Source organism: Bradysia coprophila (genome assembly GCF_014529535.1).
Source record: "Bradysia coprophila strain Holo2 chromosome X unlocalized genomic scaffold, BU_Bcop_v1 contig_38, whole genome shotgun sequence".
In the NCBI taxonomy this organism is placed as follows: Eukaryota; Metazoa; Arthropoda; class Insecta; order Diptera; family Sciaridae; genus Bradysia; species Bradysia coprophila.
In genome coordinates, this window is record NW_023503327.1 from 584,445 (window position 1) to 604,086 (window position 19,642).

The 19,642-nt window shown below is 37.5% G+C and overlaps 2 protein-coding genes and 1 long non-coding RNA gene across 3 annotated transcripts; all 3 read left to right on the forward strand.

The window, feature by feature from the left end:
* The first annotated feature begins 1,029 nt into the window (after positions 1-1,029).
* Positions 1,030-15,560, forward strand: LOC119069628. The gene is made up of 3 exons (XR_005086364.1): positions 1,030-1,043; positions 11,486-11,488; positions 15,530-15,560. It is a non-coding gene; the product is annotated as an uncharacterized LOC119069628 (long non-coding RNA).
* On the forward strand, positions 3,793-6,014 carry LOC119069627 (polymerase delta-interacting protein 3-like). Its single transcript, XM_037173726.1, has 6 exons — positions 3,793-3,958; positions 4,141-4,333; positions 4,406-4,963; positions 5,026-5,272; positions 5,421-5,626; positions 5,708-6,014. Exons 2-6 carry the CDS (start codon positions 4,257-4,259, stop codon positions 5,796-5,798), a joined length of 1,179 nt encoding a protein of 392 aa, XP_037029621.1. The 5' UTR covers positions 3,793-3,958; positions 4,141-4,256; the 3' UTR covers positions 5,799-6,014.
* On the forward strand, positions 12,075-15,164 carry LOC119069625 (vitellogenin-1-like). The gene is made up of 4 exons (XM_037173725.1): positions 12,075-12,170; positions 13,578-14,585; positions 14,646-14,795; positions 14,860-15,164. Exons 1-4 carry the CDS (start codon positions 12,119-12,121, stop codon positions 15,018-15,020), a joined length of 1,371 nt encoding a protein of 456 aa, XP_037029620.1. The 5' UTR covers positions 12,075-12,118; the 3' UTR covers positions 15,021-15,164.
* Positions 15,561-19,642: the final 4,082 nt, after the last annotated feature.

Sequence of the window (19,642 nt, forward strand, 5' to 3'; positions counted from 1 at the left end):
TGGTTGGACTAAGCCTAATCCGTCCTTAACTTCTATATACTCAGATAAAGAGTATAACCTGAAGTGAATCACAGCGAGCTGGCGTTCCTCATCTTCATTCCACAGCTGATGCCTATCAAATGAAGCTAAAAAAACAAAATAAAATAAAATAGGAACAAGCAGAGTTTAGACACTCGTCCCTTACACAGGACTCACGTTAAGTGAATGACCTCGAGAACTAGCGGCGGTCCAAAAACCAGAGTGGACTGACTAAGACTATCTTCAGTTGTTTCCGCTAGCATCTTACACAAGACAACAGTAAATCTTTCAATTGAACTAGCGTTAGAAAGTTTACATAAGTGATTGCCATCTACTGATGGAAAATCGAGTGTCAAAGAAAGCTACAGTCCCAAAGAAAATGAGAAGTAGAATATAGAACATAGTCACAGTCAACAAATGAATCTTGTTCAATGGAGTTATATTTGATTCATAGGACCACAACACTGGTCATGATATTGGAGATTTCATGTTTTCATCATTCCGAAAGTAAGCCGTAAAAGTCTTGAAATTGGTGCTTGTCAGCACGAAGAAGTCAAGCCTGAGTACGAGAAAAGAGGAACAAGAAAGGTAGAATGTCGTAGTTAGGTCGGGCATCGAAATATACCTATACCAGGTACAAATAGAGATTCTGGAAGATGAGTACAATGCGCGTACGACTATTAAACGATTGGAAAATATGTCACAGCAAGGGAATTGGACAAACAAAGTGCAGGCAGTAGACTTTAGCCGAATTGCACAACACTTAGCAACATTCAACAATTCTGTGGTGTATGTTGTGGAATACGACTATGCACGAATACTTTTAGAGACACAAAAACGTTTGAACCAAAAAGCTTATCATTTGATAACGCAATGTATTTAGCCCACGTGGGGTTTTACATATATACAAATTTTGCTTTTGCAGAGGTAATTAGTCGTATAAGTCAACTGTGTCGAGGTGCCGGCCTGATAGACAAAAGTGGCTTCAAGATGGATATCAAACTCGAATGGAAAATGTGTTGAAAGTGCATCCTGATTTTCATTTTAGATCTAAATTTAATTTAAAAAGCAGCGCATTTGCATTTGGTATGGTTGGATCATAGGTGCAGCTGTATTAATATGCGAGATAATTTGGAAGAAAGTTGAGCTGAAAGTTGTAAAGTTAAAAAATAGATTTAATGGATTAGATTTGAAAAAATTCTACCAGCGTAAGCAGTGCCAGTCTTGACACCAAAAGGCCCAACGTGCGATGTATATATAAAAAAATGGCGACTCATACAAACAAAGAAAAAGATCGTTGGGCCCAATATGGTCAGGGCCTGCGTGTAAGTGCGCAAATTAAGGCAACGGAGAATTGATCCCAATTATGATATTGTATTAGAGACAGGTGAAGTGTACTTTTAGGATCAAATTCTGAGACAAGCATGCATTAGTTTTGATTTTCCTCTACCGCTATTAGAATTAAATATTAGGAAACAAGTTTTTTCCCACTTCCATTTATAGTTGATGAACAATAAAATGTTTAAAATGTCGAAAGTACCATTTCGACTGTAATAAAGTTCACATTTATTTGGACATTTTCATCATTTATTACCCTTTCGCTATAAAGCCGAAAGAAGTTTTAGATAACGGCGGCTCCCTGACAGAAACCAGGCGGATCCCAGCTTGGCAACATTGCGATTCGAGTTCGTGGCCGACCCACCTACGATAATCAACCATAAAATCGCTTTTCACATTTAATATGAGCGAAAGGACAACTCGCACCTGACTATTGTGTGACACACATTCCACTTTCAGTTATTGTGGAAATTGTTATCGTCACTACCGCAAAAATCAGCAATGGCACTGTCTTCAAGTCGGTCTTTTGAGATACGAAATTTACAAAACAAAATTATATGTTATTAGGAAATTAAATTTTCGATCACATTGTCCATGAAAATATTGTTCGGTGAAGTGACAGAAGTGACCGACTTGCCGACAGCGTCAATCATTGAGAGTCCTGTGAAATAGTGCTCAAATCGACAATCTGTTTGGAGTACCTCTCATGTTTCAAATCAACGCACTCCAATAACAGTCGCACAAGAACCGATTTTTTTAACGGTAATTTTCCATCAAATAAAATTGCATAACCATTGCATAAGTGGCTAGCAGAAACTATGAAATTTGAGAACATTTAAAATAGTTTTTATAAACGAAAATTCTCAACACTTGGACATATATGAAAGAGTGATATATACGACAAAGTCGAATATTCGTGGGACAAAAAAGTCTGTGTTGGTAACAGTGAAATTGAGCTAGTGTTGTATTGGTTTGTTCCAAGGGTTCCAAGGCCATATGAATTGTCAAATTTCATCCACAGAACCATAACCTCAATAATATCTCGGTGTAAATCGCTTAGGCGACGTTGCTCGATTTGTATGAAATATAACGTGAGCGACGTTGCTATGGATGAAATTGTCGTTGTTTGGGTTGTCAAAGTTCATGTTTACAGTTACTTGGAACAAACCTATGGGGAAAATCTAGCGTCATCTAGCGTAGCTTCATTTAATTATGAAATTTAACAAGGAACACTAGCTGAAAATCAGTGTGACCAACTGAGGTTTTTTCGGCCTATGTTTTTCTTCTACACGTCGTACATATCTCTCATTCATATATGACTTAAATGTCATGAATCCACGAAATAATAATGTAAGTAACAAAACCATACAAATGATAACTAGATGGCGTTGCATCGATGTAACTCCATCTATCTACCACTTCTCTGAAAGTAACAAATAGAACTGGTCATATAGATGAAAAATGACTCAAAAATAGACCCATGTAAGTTGACATGTCATGTTATGAGCTATATAGCTCAAACATCCCGCATGAAAACACAAACAGAGAGCTAAGAAAAATTTGCTAATATCAGCCGCTAAAGACTAGACAAAATGTTGTTCCTTCCAAGGTTCTGAAAGAACAGGTTAAGACAGCCCTGAGTTGATCACGAAGGCGGTGACACACAATAGCGTCAACGGCTGCGAAGTTTATATGTAAAATGGAACTTAACAAAAACAAAATTCTGAATTTTCGAGAAAAATATTTTCTTCAAGTTGATTTCTCCCAATAACTGTTTATAAAATTTGGTGTCAACCGCCTTCGTGGTTGTCTTAACCTGTTCTTTCAGAACTTTGGTTCCTTTATCAACCAGAGAAATGATAAACGACGCCTCTCTAGGCTTGAAATGTCATAAAGTGTTAAAGGAGAACGAAAACTAGTTCAATACAACTGATCTCGGGGTAGGCCCAGTTTAACTTTGTGGGCAATTTCAGCAATTTCTCTCATTTTGACATGTGACTCCGAGACCAGTTCTATTCAACAGACTAAAAAATTAACTCATTTAACCGTTTTAGTCGGTAGTGTTTTATGTTTTGCAAACGAATTTTTTCCAGCTCCTTTTCAATGAAAGTATGGAACAATTTTTGTCAAGACAATACAAAATTTGAATATGCTTAGACATTGAACATACATATACTTTCAATGATTGTACCCGTTTGGAGGCATTATATTCAATCGGATTTAAGTGAAACCGTTTGGTTCGACTTCTTTTTCAAATACAAAAATTTCGTTGCATATTTTAATTGGGTTTTATATTTTTACAAGAAATTTATGGGTGTGAATCGAAGAAGTTCTCATTCTGAGCACCATCGATTTTCGATCGACCATCGAGCCAACGCCGCCAACATAATAAAATGTTAGAAACACTGCATCTGTCACTCGAAACATCTGGCAACACTGACATTAAAACTTCATTCTCGAGACAGGCATCATTTCTGTTTTATCGTCACAAAATATTTTACTGAAATCATTAAAGCAAACACGCCACACCACAAAACAACATAAAAACAGTTCTGCTTTTTCACAAATCGAATCGAAAGAGGACGCTAAGCAATAGCTTGGTAAATATTCAGATAATTCAATTAAATTTCCCCAAAGACGCTGTATATCTCGTCCGTATTGACATTTGAATTGTGATAATATCGGTGAATGGATTAGTTTGCGGTGCATTTTACAATCAAAATCAATTGAATCTCAGTGCTCAAAACTAACCGAAATTTTTTGCATTCTGCAAACAATTAGAAATTTTTCTTTCGTCGTTTGACGTACATCGACCGAAGAATTTGACAATAGAACACCGAAATTCGACAGAAAAGTTCAGGCGTCCCATACTACCGCAGTAGTATAAAAGTAAAAAGAAAATGCAGGAAATTGGAATGAGTTTGGATGAAATAATCCAAAAGAAGAAAACGAATGGACCGCGCAAGGGGAACGAACGGTATGTACCTAGTTGACACGAAAATTGTTGGAACCAACAAAACTGACCGAAGATTAAATGTTCTTATTACAGATTCCCAAAGTCTAACAGACGGCCGCAACCCAACAATTCGAAGGGTGCGCCAAGTGCCGGTCGATTCAATGCTGGCAAACCGGTTGTCGACGCTCGCAACAAAATCATACAGAAGAATCGTTCGAAAATCCGGGACGCCCGCGACAAACTGGTTCAAATAGCGAAACGAAGCGGTGACGCCCGATTGAAATTGATGAAAAAACAGGAAAATCACAGGGTTCCATTGCATCTAACAACAAGAAAGCAACGACGCCAACCGATGATACCGGATCGTAAGCCAGCCTATCGCCAGCACGACGATTTAATGGACATCGAAGATGATTTCATACCAGCTCCGCTAGCATTGCGTCGCACGGTAAAGAATGAAATTGCAATGATGCCACCGTTGCCCACGTTCAAAGTGGATCGGCGTCCACCGTCGAATCCTTGGAATTCAGATCCGTTCGATTGCTATGAAGTGCCCACCGAACGTCCCGTAGACGTTTCGGAACCGCGCCATTTGCAACGGACTATTCGCAATCCCGAATTGGACATGATGCCCAGGAAAGGCATACTACGGTAGGACAATCAAATCATTGATTGCTGTGAAGCAGATTTTCACTTTCGCTTCTATGTTTCAGATCATCCAGGCCACTCAGCCCTCCACCGTCGCATAGTCATGGTCATGGTCATGGCAGTTACATTCCCGACGAGAACTCTCACTTATCGTACAAAATGCGTACACGTCTCAAGACTTTGCCCGATTCGAACGTATCGATGGGAATGTTCTCCAACCCGTACACGAAACCATTGTCACCACCGAAGAATAGCGGATATCGAATTGTTGTCAGCAATCTCCACAGCAGTGTCAGTCAGTCTGACATTAAGGTAAATTCAATTCTGACTTTCTTATTGATTAAAGCCACTATAGTGCAATGTGAACTGGAAAACATGCGATCTGCCTGTAAATGACCAGCCATGAAATTTTGTACTTTCTCGGTAACATCGTCTTATATCAATCAATCGTTGTCCATAGGAACTGTTCGAAGACATTGGTACTTTGATGGAAGCCCGTTTGGTGCGACCTGGCGTTGCCGAAGTCATTTACACATCGATGAAGGATGCCGAAACAGCTGTCGACACGTATCACAATCGTCAGCTGGATGGTCAACCGATGAAATGTTTGCTAGTGAATCCACGATCGATTCAGAACAAGCCAACAGCCCCAGCAATCAAAAGAAGGTGAAGAAATTTTCCTTTAAATCCGTTCTAGCCGAAGCTTTTCGTCACAAAAAAAAACCTCTGTTTTCTGTTGTTAAGCAGCAGCTATTATGGCAGCCCGAACAGCACCACAAACAAATCATTTGAAGTTGACATTGATGCATTGCATTCGGTTTTGTTTCGACGGCATTAGTCTAACTAAATAAAAAAAAATCCAAAAAAATGGGTCGCTGTTTTTATGTAAATATAATTGTTTGGTACGAACATCATTTAGGGAACGCTTAAGCGATACTGTGCATTGCATAGACGGTAAATCGTGTGTACGCCTACGGGTAACTATAGTCTGCTTTTAGGTGGGTACACACGCTCAAATATTTTTTTTTTTTTCAATTTTTCCAACAAAATTTATTAAAGAATTGAAACACAAACCAAATTTATTACTGTTGCCCGAAGGTGATGCTTTACATTAGATGTTTTCGCCTTTAAAACCTTTGAAAACCTTACGCAACTCGGGAGAAACCCTCCTTTTTGACCTTTGTGATTTCATCCTCTAAACAATTCCGAAAACTATTGAAAAAAATCCGGAAAAAATCTGAATTTTTTAGGATCTATTCGGATTTTTTCAAAGATTAAATTCCCACAAAGTGGCCTGACACCCGCATAAAATACAATTTCACCTCAGTTGCGTAACGAACTATTTTCGGCAACCGTCATAAACGCAATACAATCTTCGTGTTTATTAAGCGTTTCCGTTCAGTTCGATTTATTGACTTTAAAATAACTTTCGAGCACAATTTCAAAGTCGTTAAATTCGAATGGAATAGCATAGCATACAAATCGTAATAATTTCGACACTGTTCTTTATTTGAAAATAAAAAAGATTTCTTAAAAAATTGCCTTTTATTGATGAGACGCTAACGATTTAAGAATGAATTGGCGAATGAATTTCCAGCTTATATGAAACTGAAATTCGAACCACATCCGATCCGAATGATCGATGGCTCTATAGAATCGTTAGTCTCCCCTGACAATTTTGTGGAACACCTTGTTTCTGGCTGTCTTTTTATTTTTGGCAGCAGAGTTGTAAAAGTGAGCTGTGTCGCATGTTGAATAATATTTATTTGTGAACTAAAAGTTAATTATTTCGCCAATAAACAGACGATTTATTTGGAAGTGTGCAGGTTTGTATTGCTTAGAAAGACGCTGCGGTACTGTAATCGACCAATGGTACAAAACTTTATTTTACCTGGAAGCCAGACTAACTCCAGGGGTGGCGTTATCTAATATGCAGAACAATCACCAAAACAAACAAACAAACAGAGCACAATTACTCTTCCCTTTCCCATGGATCGCGTGAAGCGAAAGTGGAGATAAAATGCTGTTTCGACCTCCGGAACCAGTGGCGGTCAGAGGCTAGCGTGGTCTAACCATCCTTTTTGGATTAGTGGTCGTGCAGTTTTGTTAGTGTCAGTGTCAATGTTTTTAGTTTGTGTGTTTTTGCGGTTTTCTGTTTTTTATTTTGTGTGAAATTTGAGTGGTTTTTGTGTGAAGGCGAGTGGGTTTTTTTGTGTGGATGTGGAAGCGAGTGAGATGATCCGTGTATGAGCTGGTGGGGTGAGTGATTTTTAGTTTGTTTTTACGTAGGTTTTTGTTCCGTGTTTGTTTTTTGATTGAAATGAATTTTCTCTTTGTTGAGCTACGTTTTGTGGGTACATTTTCGTAGTAGCTTCTCAATAAGTTTCGAAATTTCCGTCGAGAGGTGGCAGAACTTTTATTGTAAATTTTCAAATTACTAGTTCAATCAGAAAATTTACTGCTGTCTCGTGTAACGGACCAGTGGAAACGACTGAAGATGGTTAGACCACGCTAGCCTCTGACCGCCACTGGTTCCGGAGGTCGAAACAGCATTTTATCTACACTTTCGCTTCACGCGATCCATGGGAAAGGGAAGAGTAATTGTGCTCTGTTTGTTTGTTTGTTTTGGTGATTGTTCTGCATATTAGATAACGCCACCCCTGGAGTTAGTCTGGCTTCCAGGTAAAATAAAGTTTTGTACCATTGGTCGATTACAATGTACATATCCAAAAAAGGTCGAAAGATCCGTGTGTGGAAGCGCTGGACATTGAAAATCAGTATATGGTTTTCGGTTTCGGAATCTCTTGGACAGCAGCGACCAAACAAATTTGATAATAGATAGTAGAGAGTAGTCCAACAGGAGTCCAAAGCTACTACGGATGTCGTTGGCCGTCGCTGTCCAAGGTTGTGACAGGAAATTGAGATCATTTGACTACGTCGGACAACTTCTAAGGGCTGCTCTGCCGCCATAATGCAACTAAAAAACGAAAAACCTATCAGACACGCGCAATGGAATTACGCTTCTCCAAATACATTTGGTACTACAATGTTTTACTAGTTAAAAAAATCGTTTGGATGCGGTTAGAGTTGGCTGTGACCAAACGAAATCGTCCTTCATCAATAACGTTTGGTTTATACGATATCTTCCTATTCTGTCTAAAAGAATTTGGCTAAGAATTTATTGTTGCGTGTTGGCGTTCAAGTTTGGTGAATAATTGTAAGTGAAGCGAGAGATTTTTGTGTGTTTTTTGCTTGTTGCTCGAGTGTTGACTGAATTTTTACTGCTGTGTTTTGCTACGCTAGGGGATTCTTCGAAGTAGCTTTCTGTTTATGTCCAAAATTTCCATCAAAAGATGGTAAAGTGTTTTCATTGTAAACTTTCGAACACAAGTTCATTTGAAAGTTTTACTGCTGTCTTGGGAAAGCTAAAAAAGACTTTTAGTCCAAGGTACGAAATGTACTATTTTAACCGCACGGAATGTTCGTAATGACAGGTCAGGCTCAGGTGTATCTGAAATAGAAATTATGTTTGACCTCTGTCCTCACCCGAATTGTTCTGATTTCCTTGATAAATTCGAAGGCATCAATGTTTTGCTTCATAGGTATAGCACCGAGACCAAAAGAGATAGCAAATCGTTTCAAATTAACCTGAGAAAATATCGGGTCACAGTCTGAGGTCAAGTTTAGTTTACAGGTCACAATCTGACCTGACCCGACAGTAGGCCTTAGTTCATGGTTGGGATTTATAAGCAACACACGGAAGAACAATAGGCGCCAGTTGTCAATTCCTCGTTTCGAAAAAATGCCGAATTTCTTACTTTCTTTCTTCAAAAACAAAAATATTTTTACTTCATTATCGATACATGGACCAAACGAACAATATCAACCACCGTTATCCAATTTTCTCTTCAATTCACCCATTTTTCTTAAAATAAGCGGATTGACAGCAGCATCAACACACTCGCTTCGCAACGGTTGATGTTCAGACACCTCCAGAAGTCTTTAAATTGAATGTTTGACCGAACGAATATCGGAATGGATTGGACGAAACAGTTCATTACTCTGCTTGGCAGATCAGATGTTCGTGCAGCTATCGCAGATGAATCATATCGGTATCCGTTCTGTAGAGCCGACAAAATTCTGACGATATGTGTCCATTCATTGTTGCTTAAATGTAGAATTTGTTTGATCGACGGTTCATCTTGAACGTGGAATGTGTCATAGTTGTTACGTAATTGAAATTCTAAATGGAAAGTATTATTCCCCAGCGGCCTAAACGCTATCGTTCTTATGTCCATGATTTTCCAGTTAAGTTCGCGTTTTACGACTTCATCACATCGCCTCCGTTTGTTTGGTTGTCGATCCAGTGCACCTTGAGATAATCGTTTTGAAGCTAATGGTTGTGAGGTGTGGTCGATTTGTACTACGGCCGATTTAGGATTGGGAGTCTTGTCTGTCTTGAATGCATAATGTTCTAATTGAGCAGACATGGTGCAATCTGCGATTTGATAGTTCCCATATGAAGGACGCGTTAGGTGCTGCTGGGAGAAAGCATGTAAGTCCAAGGGAGGATGCTTTTGTACTGTATTTGCTTTTGTATTTGTTTGTATTATCCAAGAGTCCAAAAAGATGAAATGAAAAACTTTGCCTAAGGTAAGCGAGGGTATAGCTGACCGTGCAGGTGTACCTGACCAGCTACATTATTTATCAGTTTTGGAAAATAATTACAAATGAAAATACGCAAATTAACGTTATAATTAATCTTTAGAGCCTAAAGATTAATTTTTTCATGAAAATAATGCGATTATTATGTTTACTTATTTGATAAAACCATAAAATGAAACCAGTGCACCATCTCAGTACAAAGTTGCACATTTCTTAAGAAAATCGTAAGATCGGTGTGGTCTAATTTAAGGTTTTTATTGACAAAAGAATTATTAATGGACAAAGTTTTGGTGTTTTTAGGTAGTAAATAGTTCGACAATTAATATTATTAACATAAATAGCGTCTAAAAGTTAATATTTGATTCATTACATGGTGGTCAAAACATTGCATCAAAAATATGCCATGTTTGTGTAGTTGACCGCACCAAATTCCGTACATTTTTCTTCATGTGACAAATTCACCTTCCATGTGCATTGTTGTGTACAAAATGATGTGATTAAAATTCGTTGATATTTTGTGTTTTTATGAGTTTTTATCATTGAAATTGGTTAATATCAGTGAATTAAGAGTGAAAATGTGTCGAATAATGCCCAAATTATTGCGAAAAATGTGAAAAATGTCTTAATTTTGTAGCGGTCAACTACTGCAACAAGACTGGTCAGGTATAAAAACATCCGTTTTTTAGTGGTCAGCTACTGCATCAAAAACAGTGTTCGAATGACGATCAACGTTGGGAAGTGTAAAGCTATGTCATTCTACAGGATCAAGGAACCAGTTGTCTTCGTTTACAACATCAATGGTGCTGACTTAGTGCGAGTGAATCTTGTGACTGACCTCGGTGTACTTTTGGACCCCAACTTACGTTGAAGCCTCATATTAGTTTGAAAGTCGCCAAAGCGTTCTCCATGTTGGGCTTTTTGAAGAGGATTTGTGCCGAATTCCGGAACGTCAAGTGTCTGGCAAGCATTTATAATGCTCATGTCAGATCACATCTTGAATATTCCTCAGTGATTTGGTCTCCATCCAGCAGCGACATGAGTACCTACATCGAGTCGGTCCAGAAGCGCTTTGTGATCTATGCGCTTAGACGCACGGTTCGAAGGAATCGTAGATATGAGCTTCCACCTTACGACGAACGACGGAAAATCCTGGGTTTGGAACGACTTTCCGAAAGACGTAGGAATGCTCGAGTGATGTTCATGTACGACGTGCTTACTGGTAGGGTTCGTGCACCGTCGCTGGTTGAACTCTTTGATTCGTATCGCAATAGGCCGATCCACTCATACAGCTTTCGCCGAACGAACGTGTTTCGTCCTCCTTCGCATAGAACCAGCTACGGGTATAATGAACCAGTCGCAGCGACGTGTAGGGAGTTCGAGAGGTTTGCCGACGTGTACAACGAGAGTGCTTCTCGTGAGATCTTTCGTCGCAGGATAAAACTTGCATCACAGTGATGTCGCAAGTTATTGTGTTTTTGTCAGTTAGATTCAATGTTGCTTTTTAACAATTTTTGTAATCGTTTGACGAATAAATGTTTTCAAATCAAAAATCAGTAAAATCAGTTTTTTACAATAAAAATTAATTAATTGTCAATATTTCTGATATTCTACGGAATGGGAACAGATCAAATTAAATTCTGACGAAGGAAAAACTCAGCTTCATCGAAATCATCCTGAGATACTGATGACCAAAGTAGAAAAATTGCTTAGCCGGTCAGCTACTACCTCGCTTACCTTACAAAGAAATTGCTTGAATTTTATTGGCTGAAATTGGAATTTTATAAATACCCTTCAAAAACACAACTTTACAATTCTTTTACATGCTACATGCGTCGAAAACCGTACTTTTCATGTTTGAAGCACGTCTTTCGACGCCCTCAGCATGTGAAATCCATTACATAACTCGGGATAAAAGTGAAAAGTCTCGTTTTTATGTGTTTATTGACCTCGGCTTCGCAACAAAATTCACACGAAAACTCTACTTTTCATCTTTTTATGTAAAATACTATTTTAGTTGTCTTTTTATAACTGTGTGTGGGATAGTGTGATAATGACAAAATGTGGTTTGATATTGCATATCTTTTCTTATTATACATTAATGATTAAAACTTAGACCCAAAAAAAACGCCTTCTTAGAAAAAAGCTTAGAAATGAATCAACTACTGAAATTTGCAATAAACATAATCAATTCAAGAAAAATTTAATCAGTTCAGTGACCCGACGCATCCACAAGATGCTAGTTTAAATTAAATTGGTTTTTCCCAGGCAACGTACAAATTTTCAAAACATTTTAATGAATCATTCAATTAAAAGACGGGTTGAAATCGTTGTTTTTTTTCTGTGACTATTATCTCTGTGTTTACGTTATATATTTTTTGGCAAAAAAAAATTATCTCATTCATCCCAATATAAATGGTACCTACACACCACAGAACGGTTGAATAACAGAACGAAATTGCTTGCGAACAGAACTTAAAATTAGTGCCTCCGAAGATGAAGACAATATTTAAAGTCACTATTACCATTTTGTGCTTCACATCGCTCCGTAAGTGTTTTTTTTTTTAAATAAACTCCCGTAAAATGTACTCTCGAGTATAAATAGAATTTTTCAGTGTATAAACCAAAGTTTCAAATTATCGTGTGCAATAGTTATTTCTTGTGCAATAGTTATTCGCTGCGCTCGTGCTATAACCAACGAAATCAATAACGATTTTTAAAAAAAAGAGACGAAAACACGTCAAAAATTCAAAAATTGACCCATTTTCGGAACCGACGCAGGCAATAGTTATTTACAGCCATCTTTGAAGTCTAAACGAATTCTCTTGTTTTCCCTAGTAAAGGGACATCTAATAAATCTCAGGGTGTGTATACATACAGTGGCATAAGTGGATACAATCTGTGATTGGAATTTCGACAAACTTCTCTCATGTCCATAAAATGTTCTATCATCACTGATTCTTCGGAATTATCATAAAAATATGTAACTTAAAAGTGCAAAAACAAAATGCAGTCAGGAAATATAATTTACATGATCCGGTAGTCTAAAACCGTACTTTTCACTAGATCAGTGGTCCCACTCAAAATTTCGTGTCCTATGGTAGGACACGTAGGACAATTTTTCTCTCTCTAATTTTTCGGTTATATGTTGAGTCAACTACACTTTATACTATTGCTCAACTACTCTCTGTAAAACGAATCACAAATAAGAAGAAAAACTTATCTTAGCTGATTGGAGTCTGAAAATCAAATTATACTCGACCTCGACTTACTTTTAGTAAAATACTCGAAACCGAAGATTTATTAATTTCCCACGAATACAAAGTTACTCACAATACTTCAAATGTTTGAGTTTAGCTAGTGTTTGGAATCATTTAGTTCATTGGAACGATAGTGTCCTTAATAGAGAAAGTATTATAAAAAATCAGTGGAATTCCTTTGAAGTTTGTCGATCACAAATAACCTCTTGAAAGAGGAAAAAGCGACGCAAGTCCTTCATAATGTAATTACAAAACTATTTATATCAGAAACTGTGATGCCAATGCTCTATCTAGCAGCGAAGTTAACTGTGAATAAAACATATAAACATGATAAACATTTAGTTGATTGAAAATATCTTCGCGAGCTACATTTACAGTTTATGTCGTAGCTGTTTCACCGACGGCTGATACAAAGCTATGATGGCAAAAGTTAACTATTCCTGAAACTCCCAATAAAATGCGTTAAACATGATCAGCGACTACCGCATCTGTTTTGCACAATGGATTAATATATTTCTGTGAGAAGCGACAAGCGCAAATAGCTTAAATCTGAAAATTTCATTCTCGGCCCTGAAGCATGAAAAGTGTTTTACTCGATGTACCCACCGGAAACTCGTTTTCCAGGGATCTTACCGAATAAAAAACTATTGTCGTTACGCTTACCTTAATTTACTGAAGAAATATTTCTGTTTCAGTTGAAGCTGTTGCTGGATACGGAGCTTGGGAGGAAAATCGAGTGTATAATTACAAATTACAAGCATACACACGGAACAGTGATGGTGGTGTGTTAGCTCACGGCCGTTTGACTATTTACCCACTGTCTGAAGTTCTGTTAATTGGACGAATCAGCCTATTAGAGTACAGCAAAGTCGATCGTCATTTAACGGAAGATAATAATTTAGATTTGAGTCGTATCGATTTCGATTACCAATTACCGATAACTAAACCATTCCTGATTCATTTGGAAAATGGTACAATTCATTCGATATCAGTCGATTCGATGATGTCCAGGAATCAAATCAATCAACTGAAAGTCATCGTCAGCCAATTCCAACTTGATACAAACGCACAATATTTATTTAAGTCTGAGGACGAACACCTTCCCGAGGAAGGCAACACTACCGTTTTCTACAAGACAATGGAACAGACTTTTACAGGAAATTGTGAAACATTGTACAACATCTCAACACTGTCCAACAACTTAGTCAAATCACATCCTAAATGGGTTCCCTTGCCAAATTTGAACGAACGAGGTGATTTTATTAAAGTTGAAAAGACCAGAAACTTTAACAGTTCCAATCGTTATTTCGCATTCTACAACAATGGCCAAAGTGATTTCCAATCAAGGCCAGACTCAGATTCTCATTCTGACCAAATGAGTGCTGAAGGTGCTGAACAACGTCCAAATCAAATGGACGAGGCTTCCTCGTCTATCACGACACACGTAGTCATTTCGCGTGGCTTACAAACGTACACCATTCAATCATCGATTACAACTGGCCATGGTGACGGTTTTTATGATTACTTGGAAATTACATTAGAATCTGTGGAAGAACAAATCCAAAGAATGACAAGATTTGAAGGCATGGAAAGACTTGTTAATGTCGGAAACTTGGTATACGGAACCGATACAGAAAGTGGTGAGCGTCTAGTGACTGATCTGCAAAATCTTCAGTCAAAAAGCAATTGTTTAAAGGCAGAAAGTAAGTTCATTTTCTTATCTTAAATATTTTGTTATTAATGGTGATTGATGATTGTGTTAGATGCTCGAGTGGAATGGAGTGGTTGTTGGACTGATTTCGTTTCAGGGCCCAGTATATGCAAAAAGGAATTCGGTCCTGAGTGGGAATATCTCGACTACGATTGTTGTGGGTTCCTTTGTTTGGGTAGAAAGGCTAAGTGTAGATTAAGCTGTAAGTACTTTTGTTGCGCTACTTTTGATGTAAAACGGACTTTAATACAAATATTACGGTACAGATCCCGGTTGTGTGGCCACTGTTTGCTACTCCGTTTTTGTGCCGCAAGATAAATTATGTAACAGTCAATACGGAGATAACTACCCAGTTACATGTGATGGATTTCCAGACTGTACACTTGGATTTTGGCGTGCCAGATGCTGTCCAAGTTCATACGCATAGAGTGTGCTATCTGGAGAATGGTTGTAACAAAATGTTTTTCGATAACAAATGCGTCTAAGTCAGATATAACCAATGGTATTCGACTTAAGTGTGGGACACAAATAAAACATTTCAATTGGCTAGAAGATGCAAATTTTTTCATATTAAATATTAAATATTATATTACTTAAAATAAAATCTATAAAATTTACGCCAGAGATGGAGTGCTTTTTTGATATATTTTTTTGATTCAATCATTAAGAAAATGAATACTCCGCCTGTGCTTGGGAACTCGAAATTATTTCTTTTTCGTGTGGCGTCAAAATGGGCTGGTGTCACCACCCGTTTATCAAAATGACAAAATTAAATTTTCACTGAACTCACACGAAGCACCTAAGTGTCATACAACTAGAATGGTCCGAAAACCTTGAAATCATTTTATTTATCATTATCAATCTTTCTTACAAAAGAAATAATTACGGACCTCGTTCTACATGTGAGTACATGCCTATTCTGATTATAATTGTAAGAAATTTTCGGAACTTTTCAGAATCAAAATTCCGAAAAATAGGCCCTCGTAACAAAGACTTTCGAGCATGCTCATTTACCAGAATTATTTTCCTGGTTGACACTATCATTTACCCTCAATTATTGGTTTTCGAGTTTTCTCGACTTCTGTTCTCACGATTAAGAGCGCTTACCACTTGGAAAATTTGTAGCCTACATTTAGGCGGAAAAATATTTGTTTTTTTGGTGATTTCTCTGAACAAAAATCTTTTTTTGAAAAAGTAAAACCATTAAAGCAAGCAAAAATGTGTTACTTTTAAAGCAAAAATTGGTTTGTCTGTGATAAATTATCCCACTTGGAGGAACCTTTGCAAATGTGTAAATTTATGTGTTTTGCAAAGGTTTCTCCAAGTGGGTTAAATTATGACTCACAAGCCAATTTTTCTTTCAAAAGTAACACATTTTTGCGTGCTTTAATGGTTTTACTTTTTCAAAAAAAGATTTTAGTTCAGAAAAATCATCAAAAAACAAATATTTTTCCGCCTAAATGTAGGCTACAAATTTGCCAAGGGGTGAGCGCTCTTAAGGGGCTATTCAGTAAAAATTATTGGAGATGAAGACGAGATGAAAGCCTTAACGAGAGCGGGAAGAAGGAGAAGACGTTCTAAAGCGTTTAGGTCTCATTAAAAGTAACGAAAAGACTATTTGCACACGAGTGCAAATAGTCCATGTGAACACTATTTGCGTCCGAGTGCAAATAGTCAAAATGAACACTATTTCCTCCCGAGTGCAAATAGTCAATATGTACACTATTTACACCCAACTTTTTAAAACTATCAGAAATAATTAAAAAATCATTGTTCGCATTCTGTGCGACTTACATTATCTAAAATGCTACTCGTTCAATTCGCTGCAAATTGTATAAACAAAGTGTCTGTGTTGATCTAGCTGAATTCTTTAGCTTCTACAAACTGTGTAAGGAATGACTTTCGTTTGTCGCTACTGAATTCATCCTTCTAGACACTTTTTCTAAAAAATTTATTTTAAATGCGACAAAAAAGGCTGCTCACAATTATGGCGCAGCCGGTAAACAAGTTTCTAGAAACTGTATAACGGAGGACTTTCGTTTGTTCCTACTGAATTTATCCTTCTAGAAACTGTATAAGGAAGGAGTTTGGTTTGTTCCTACTGAATTTATCCTTCTAGAAACTGTATAAGGAAGGAGTTTGGTTTGTTCCAACTGAATTCATCCTTCTAGAAACTGTATAAGGAAGGAGTTTGGTTTGTTCAAACTGAATTCATACTTCTACAAAATGTGTAAGGAGATTGATTTGTTCCTGAATTCTTCCATCTACTAACTGTTTATAAGGGAGGAGTTTGGTGTGTTCCAAGTGAGTAGCCTTTGTCTACATGTACCACATTTAGGCGCCCTTCTGAGACCTTGGGGAAATGCAATTCCCACAAAATGTTTTGTCACAATTCAAAGTAATTCACTGAAATTATTTTCTTGACAAACCTAACGAAATGAAATTTTTGTTTGAAAAACATGTTCTTTTGTTAGTTGATACGAAGGAATAGTCAATGTATGAGCTATTTGCAGTCGAATGGTCTGTTAACATTATGAAATTATGAAATAATGAAAACCTTACGCAACTCGGGAGAAACCCTCCTTTTTGACCTTTGTGATTTCATCCTCTAAACAATTCCGAAAACTCTTTAAAAAAATCCGGAAAAAAATCTGAATTTTTTAGGATCTATTCGGATTTTTTCAAAGATTAAATTCCCACAAAGTGGCCTGAGACCCGCATAAAATACAATTTCACCTCAGTTGCGTAACGAACTATTTTCGGCAACCGTCATAAACGCAATACAATCTTCGTGTTTATTAAGCGTTTCCGTTCAGTTCGATTTATTGACTTTAAAATAACTTTCGAGCACAATTTCAAAGTCGCTAAATGCGAATGGAATAGCATAGCATACAAATCGTAATAATTTCGACACTGTTCTTTATTTGAAAATAAAAAGATTTCTTAAAAAATTGCCTTTTATTGATGAGACGCTAACGATTTAAGAATGAATTTGCGAATGAATTTCCAGCTTATATGAAACTGAAATTCGAACCACATCCGATCCGAATGATCGATGGCTCTATAGAATCGTTTGTCTCCCCTGACAATTTTGTGGAACACCTTGTTTCTCGTTGTCTTTTTATTTTTGGCTTCAGAGTTGTAAAAGTGAGCTGTGTCGCATGTTGAATAATATTTATTTGTGAACTAAAAGTTAATTATTTCGCCAATAAACAGACGATTTATTTGGAAGTGTGCAGGTTTGTAGTGCTTAGAAAGACGCTGCGGTACATATCCAAAAAAAAGGTCGAAAGATCCGTGTGTGGAAGCGCTAGACATTGAAAATCAGTATATGGTTTTCGGTTTCGGAATCTCTTGGACAGCAGCGACCAAACAAATTTGATAATAGATAGTAGAGAGTAGTCCACCAGGAGTCCAAAGCTACTACGGATGTCGTTGGCCGTCGCTGTCCAAGGTTGTGACAGGAAATTGAGAAAATTTGACTACGTCGGAGAACTTCTAAGGGCTGCTCTGCCGCCATAAAGCCACTAAAAAACGAAAAACCTATCAGACACGCGCAATGGAATTACGCTTCTCCAAATACATTTGGTGCTACAATGGAATTACGCTTCTCCAAATACATTTGGTACTACAATGTTTTACTAGTTAAAAAAATCGTTTGGATGCGGTTAGAGTTGGCTGTGACCAAACGAAATCGTCCTTCATCAATAACGTTTGGTTTATACGATATCTTCCTATTCTGTCTAAAAGAATTTGGCTAAGAATTTATTGTTGCGTGTTAACGTTCAAGTTTGGTGAATAATTGTAAGTGAAGCGAGAGATTTTTGTGTTTTTTGCTTGTTGCTCGAGTGTTGACTGAATTTTTACTGCTGTGTTTTGCTACGCTAGGGGATTCTTCGAAGTAGCTTTCTGTTTATGTCCAAAATTTCCATCAAAAGATGGTAAAGTGTTTTCATTGTAAACTTTCGAACACAAGTTCATTTGAAAGTTTTACTGCTGTCTTGGGAAAGCTAAAAAAGACTTTTAGTCCAAGGTACGAAATGTACTATTTTAACCGCACGGAATGTTCGTAATGACAGGTCAGGCTCAGGTGTATCTGAAATAGAAATTATGTTTGACCTCTGTCCTCACCCGAATTGTTCTGATTTCCTTGATAAATTCGAAGGCATCAATGTTTTGCTTCATAGGTATAGCACCGAGACCAAAAGAGATAGCAAATCGTTTCAAATTAACCTGAGAAAATATCGGGTCACAGTCTGAGGTCAAGTTTAGTTTACAGGTCACAATCTGACCTGACCCGACAGTAGGCCTTAGTTCATGGTTGGGATTTATAAGCAACACACGGAAGAACAATAGGCGCCAGTTGTCAATTCCTCGTTTCGAAAAAATGCCGAATTTCTTACTTTCTTTCTTCAAAAACAAAAATATTTTTACTTCATTATCGATACATGGACCAAACGAACAATATCAACCACCGTTATCCAATTTTCTCTTCAATTCACCTATTTTTCTAAAATAAGCGGATTGACAGCAGCATCAACACACTCGCTTCGCAACGGTTGATGTTCAGACACCTCCAGAAGTCTTTAAATTGAATGTTTGACCGAACGAATATCGGAATGGATTGGACGAAACAGTTCATTACTCTGCTTGGCAGATCAGATGTTCGTGCAGCTATCGCAGATGAATCATATCGGTATCCGTTCTGCAGAGCCGACAAAATTCTGACGATATGTGTCCATTCATTGTTGCTTAAATGTAGAATTTGTTTGATCGACGGTTCATCTTGAACGTGGAATGTGTCATAGTTGTTACGTAATTGAAATTCTAAATGGAAAGTATTATTCCCCAGCGGCCTAAACGCTATCGTTCTTATGTCCATGATTTTCCAGTTAAGTTCGCGTTTTACGATTTCATCACATCGCCTCCGTTTGTTTGGTTGTCGATCCAGTGCACCTTGAGATAATCGTTTTGAAGCTAATGGTTGTGAGGTGTGGTCGATTTGTACTACGGCCGATTTAGGATTGGGAGTCTTGTCTGTCTTGAATG

What these genes read in the sequence shown, in the direction of transcription:
- LOC119069627 (XM_037173726.1), top strand. Translation starts at nt 4,257, where the DNA reads ATGCAGGAAATTGGAATGAGTTTGGATGAAATAATCCAAAAGAAGAAA. An exon ending in TCAGTCAGTCTGACATTAAG is followed by an intron (nt 5,273 to 5,420) that starts GTAAATTCAATT and finishes CGTTGTCCATAG; the next exon opens with GAACTGTTCGAAGACATTGG. An exon ending in GCCCCAGCAATCAAAAGAAG is followed by an intron (nt 5,627 to 5,707) that starts GTGAAGAAATTT and finishes GTTGTTAAGCAG; the next exon opens with CAGCTATTATGGCAGCCCGA.
- LOC119069625 (XM_037173725.1), top strand. Translation starts at nt 12,119, where the DNA reads ATGAAGACAATATTTAAAGTCACTATTACCATTTTGTGCTTCACATCG. An exon ending in TTTGTGCTTCACATCGCTCC is followed by an intron (nt 12,171 to 13,577) that starts GTAAGTGTTTTT and finishes TTTCTGTTTCAG; the next exon opens with TTGAAGCTGTTGCTGGATAC. An exon ending in CAATTGTTTAAAGGCAGAAA is followed by an intron (nt 14,586 to 14,645) that starts GTAAGTTCATTT and finishes TGATTGTGTTAG; the next exon opens with ATGCTCGAGTGGAATGGAGT.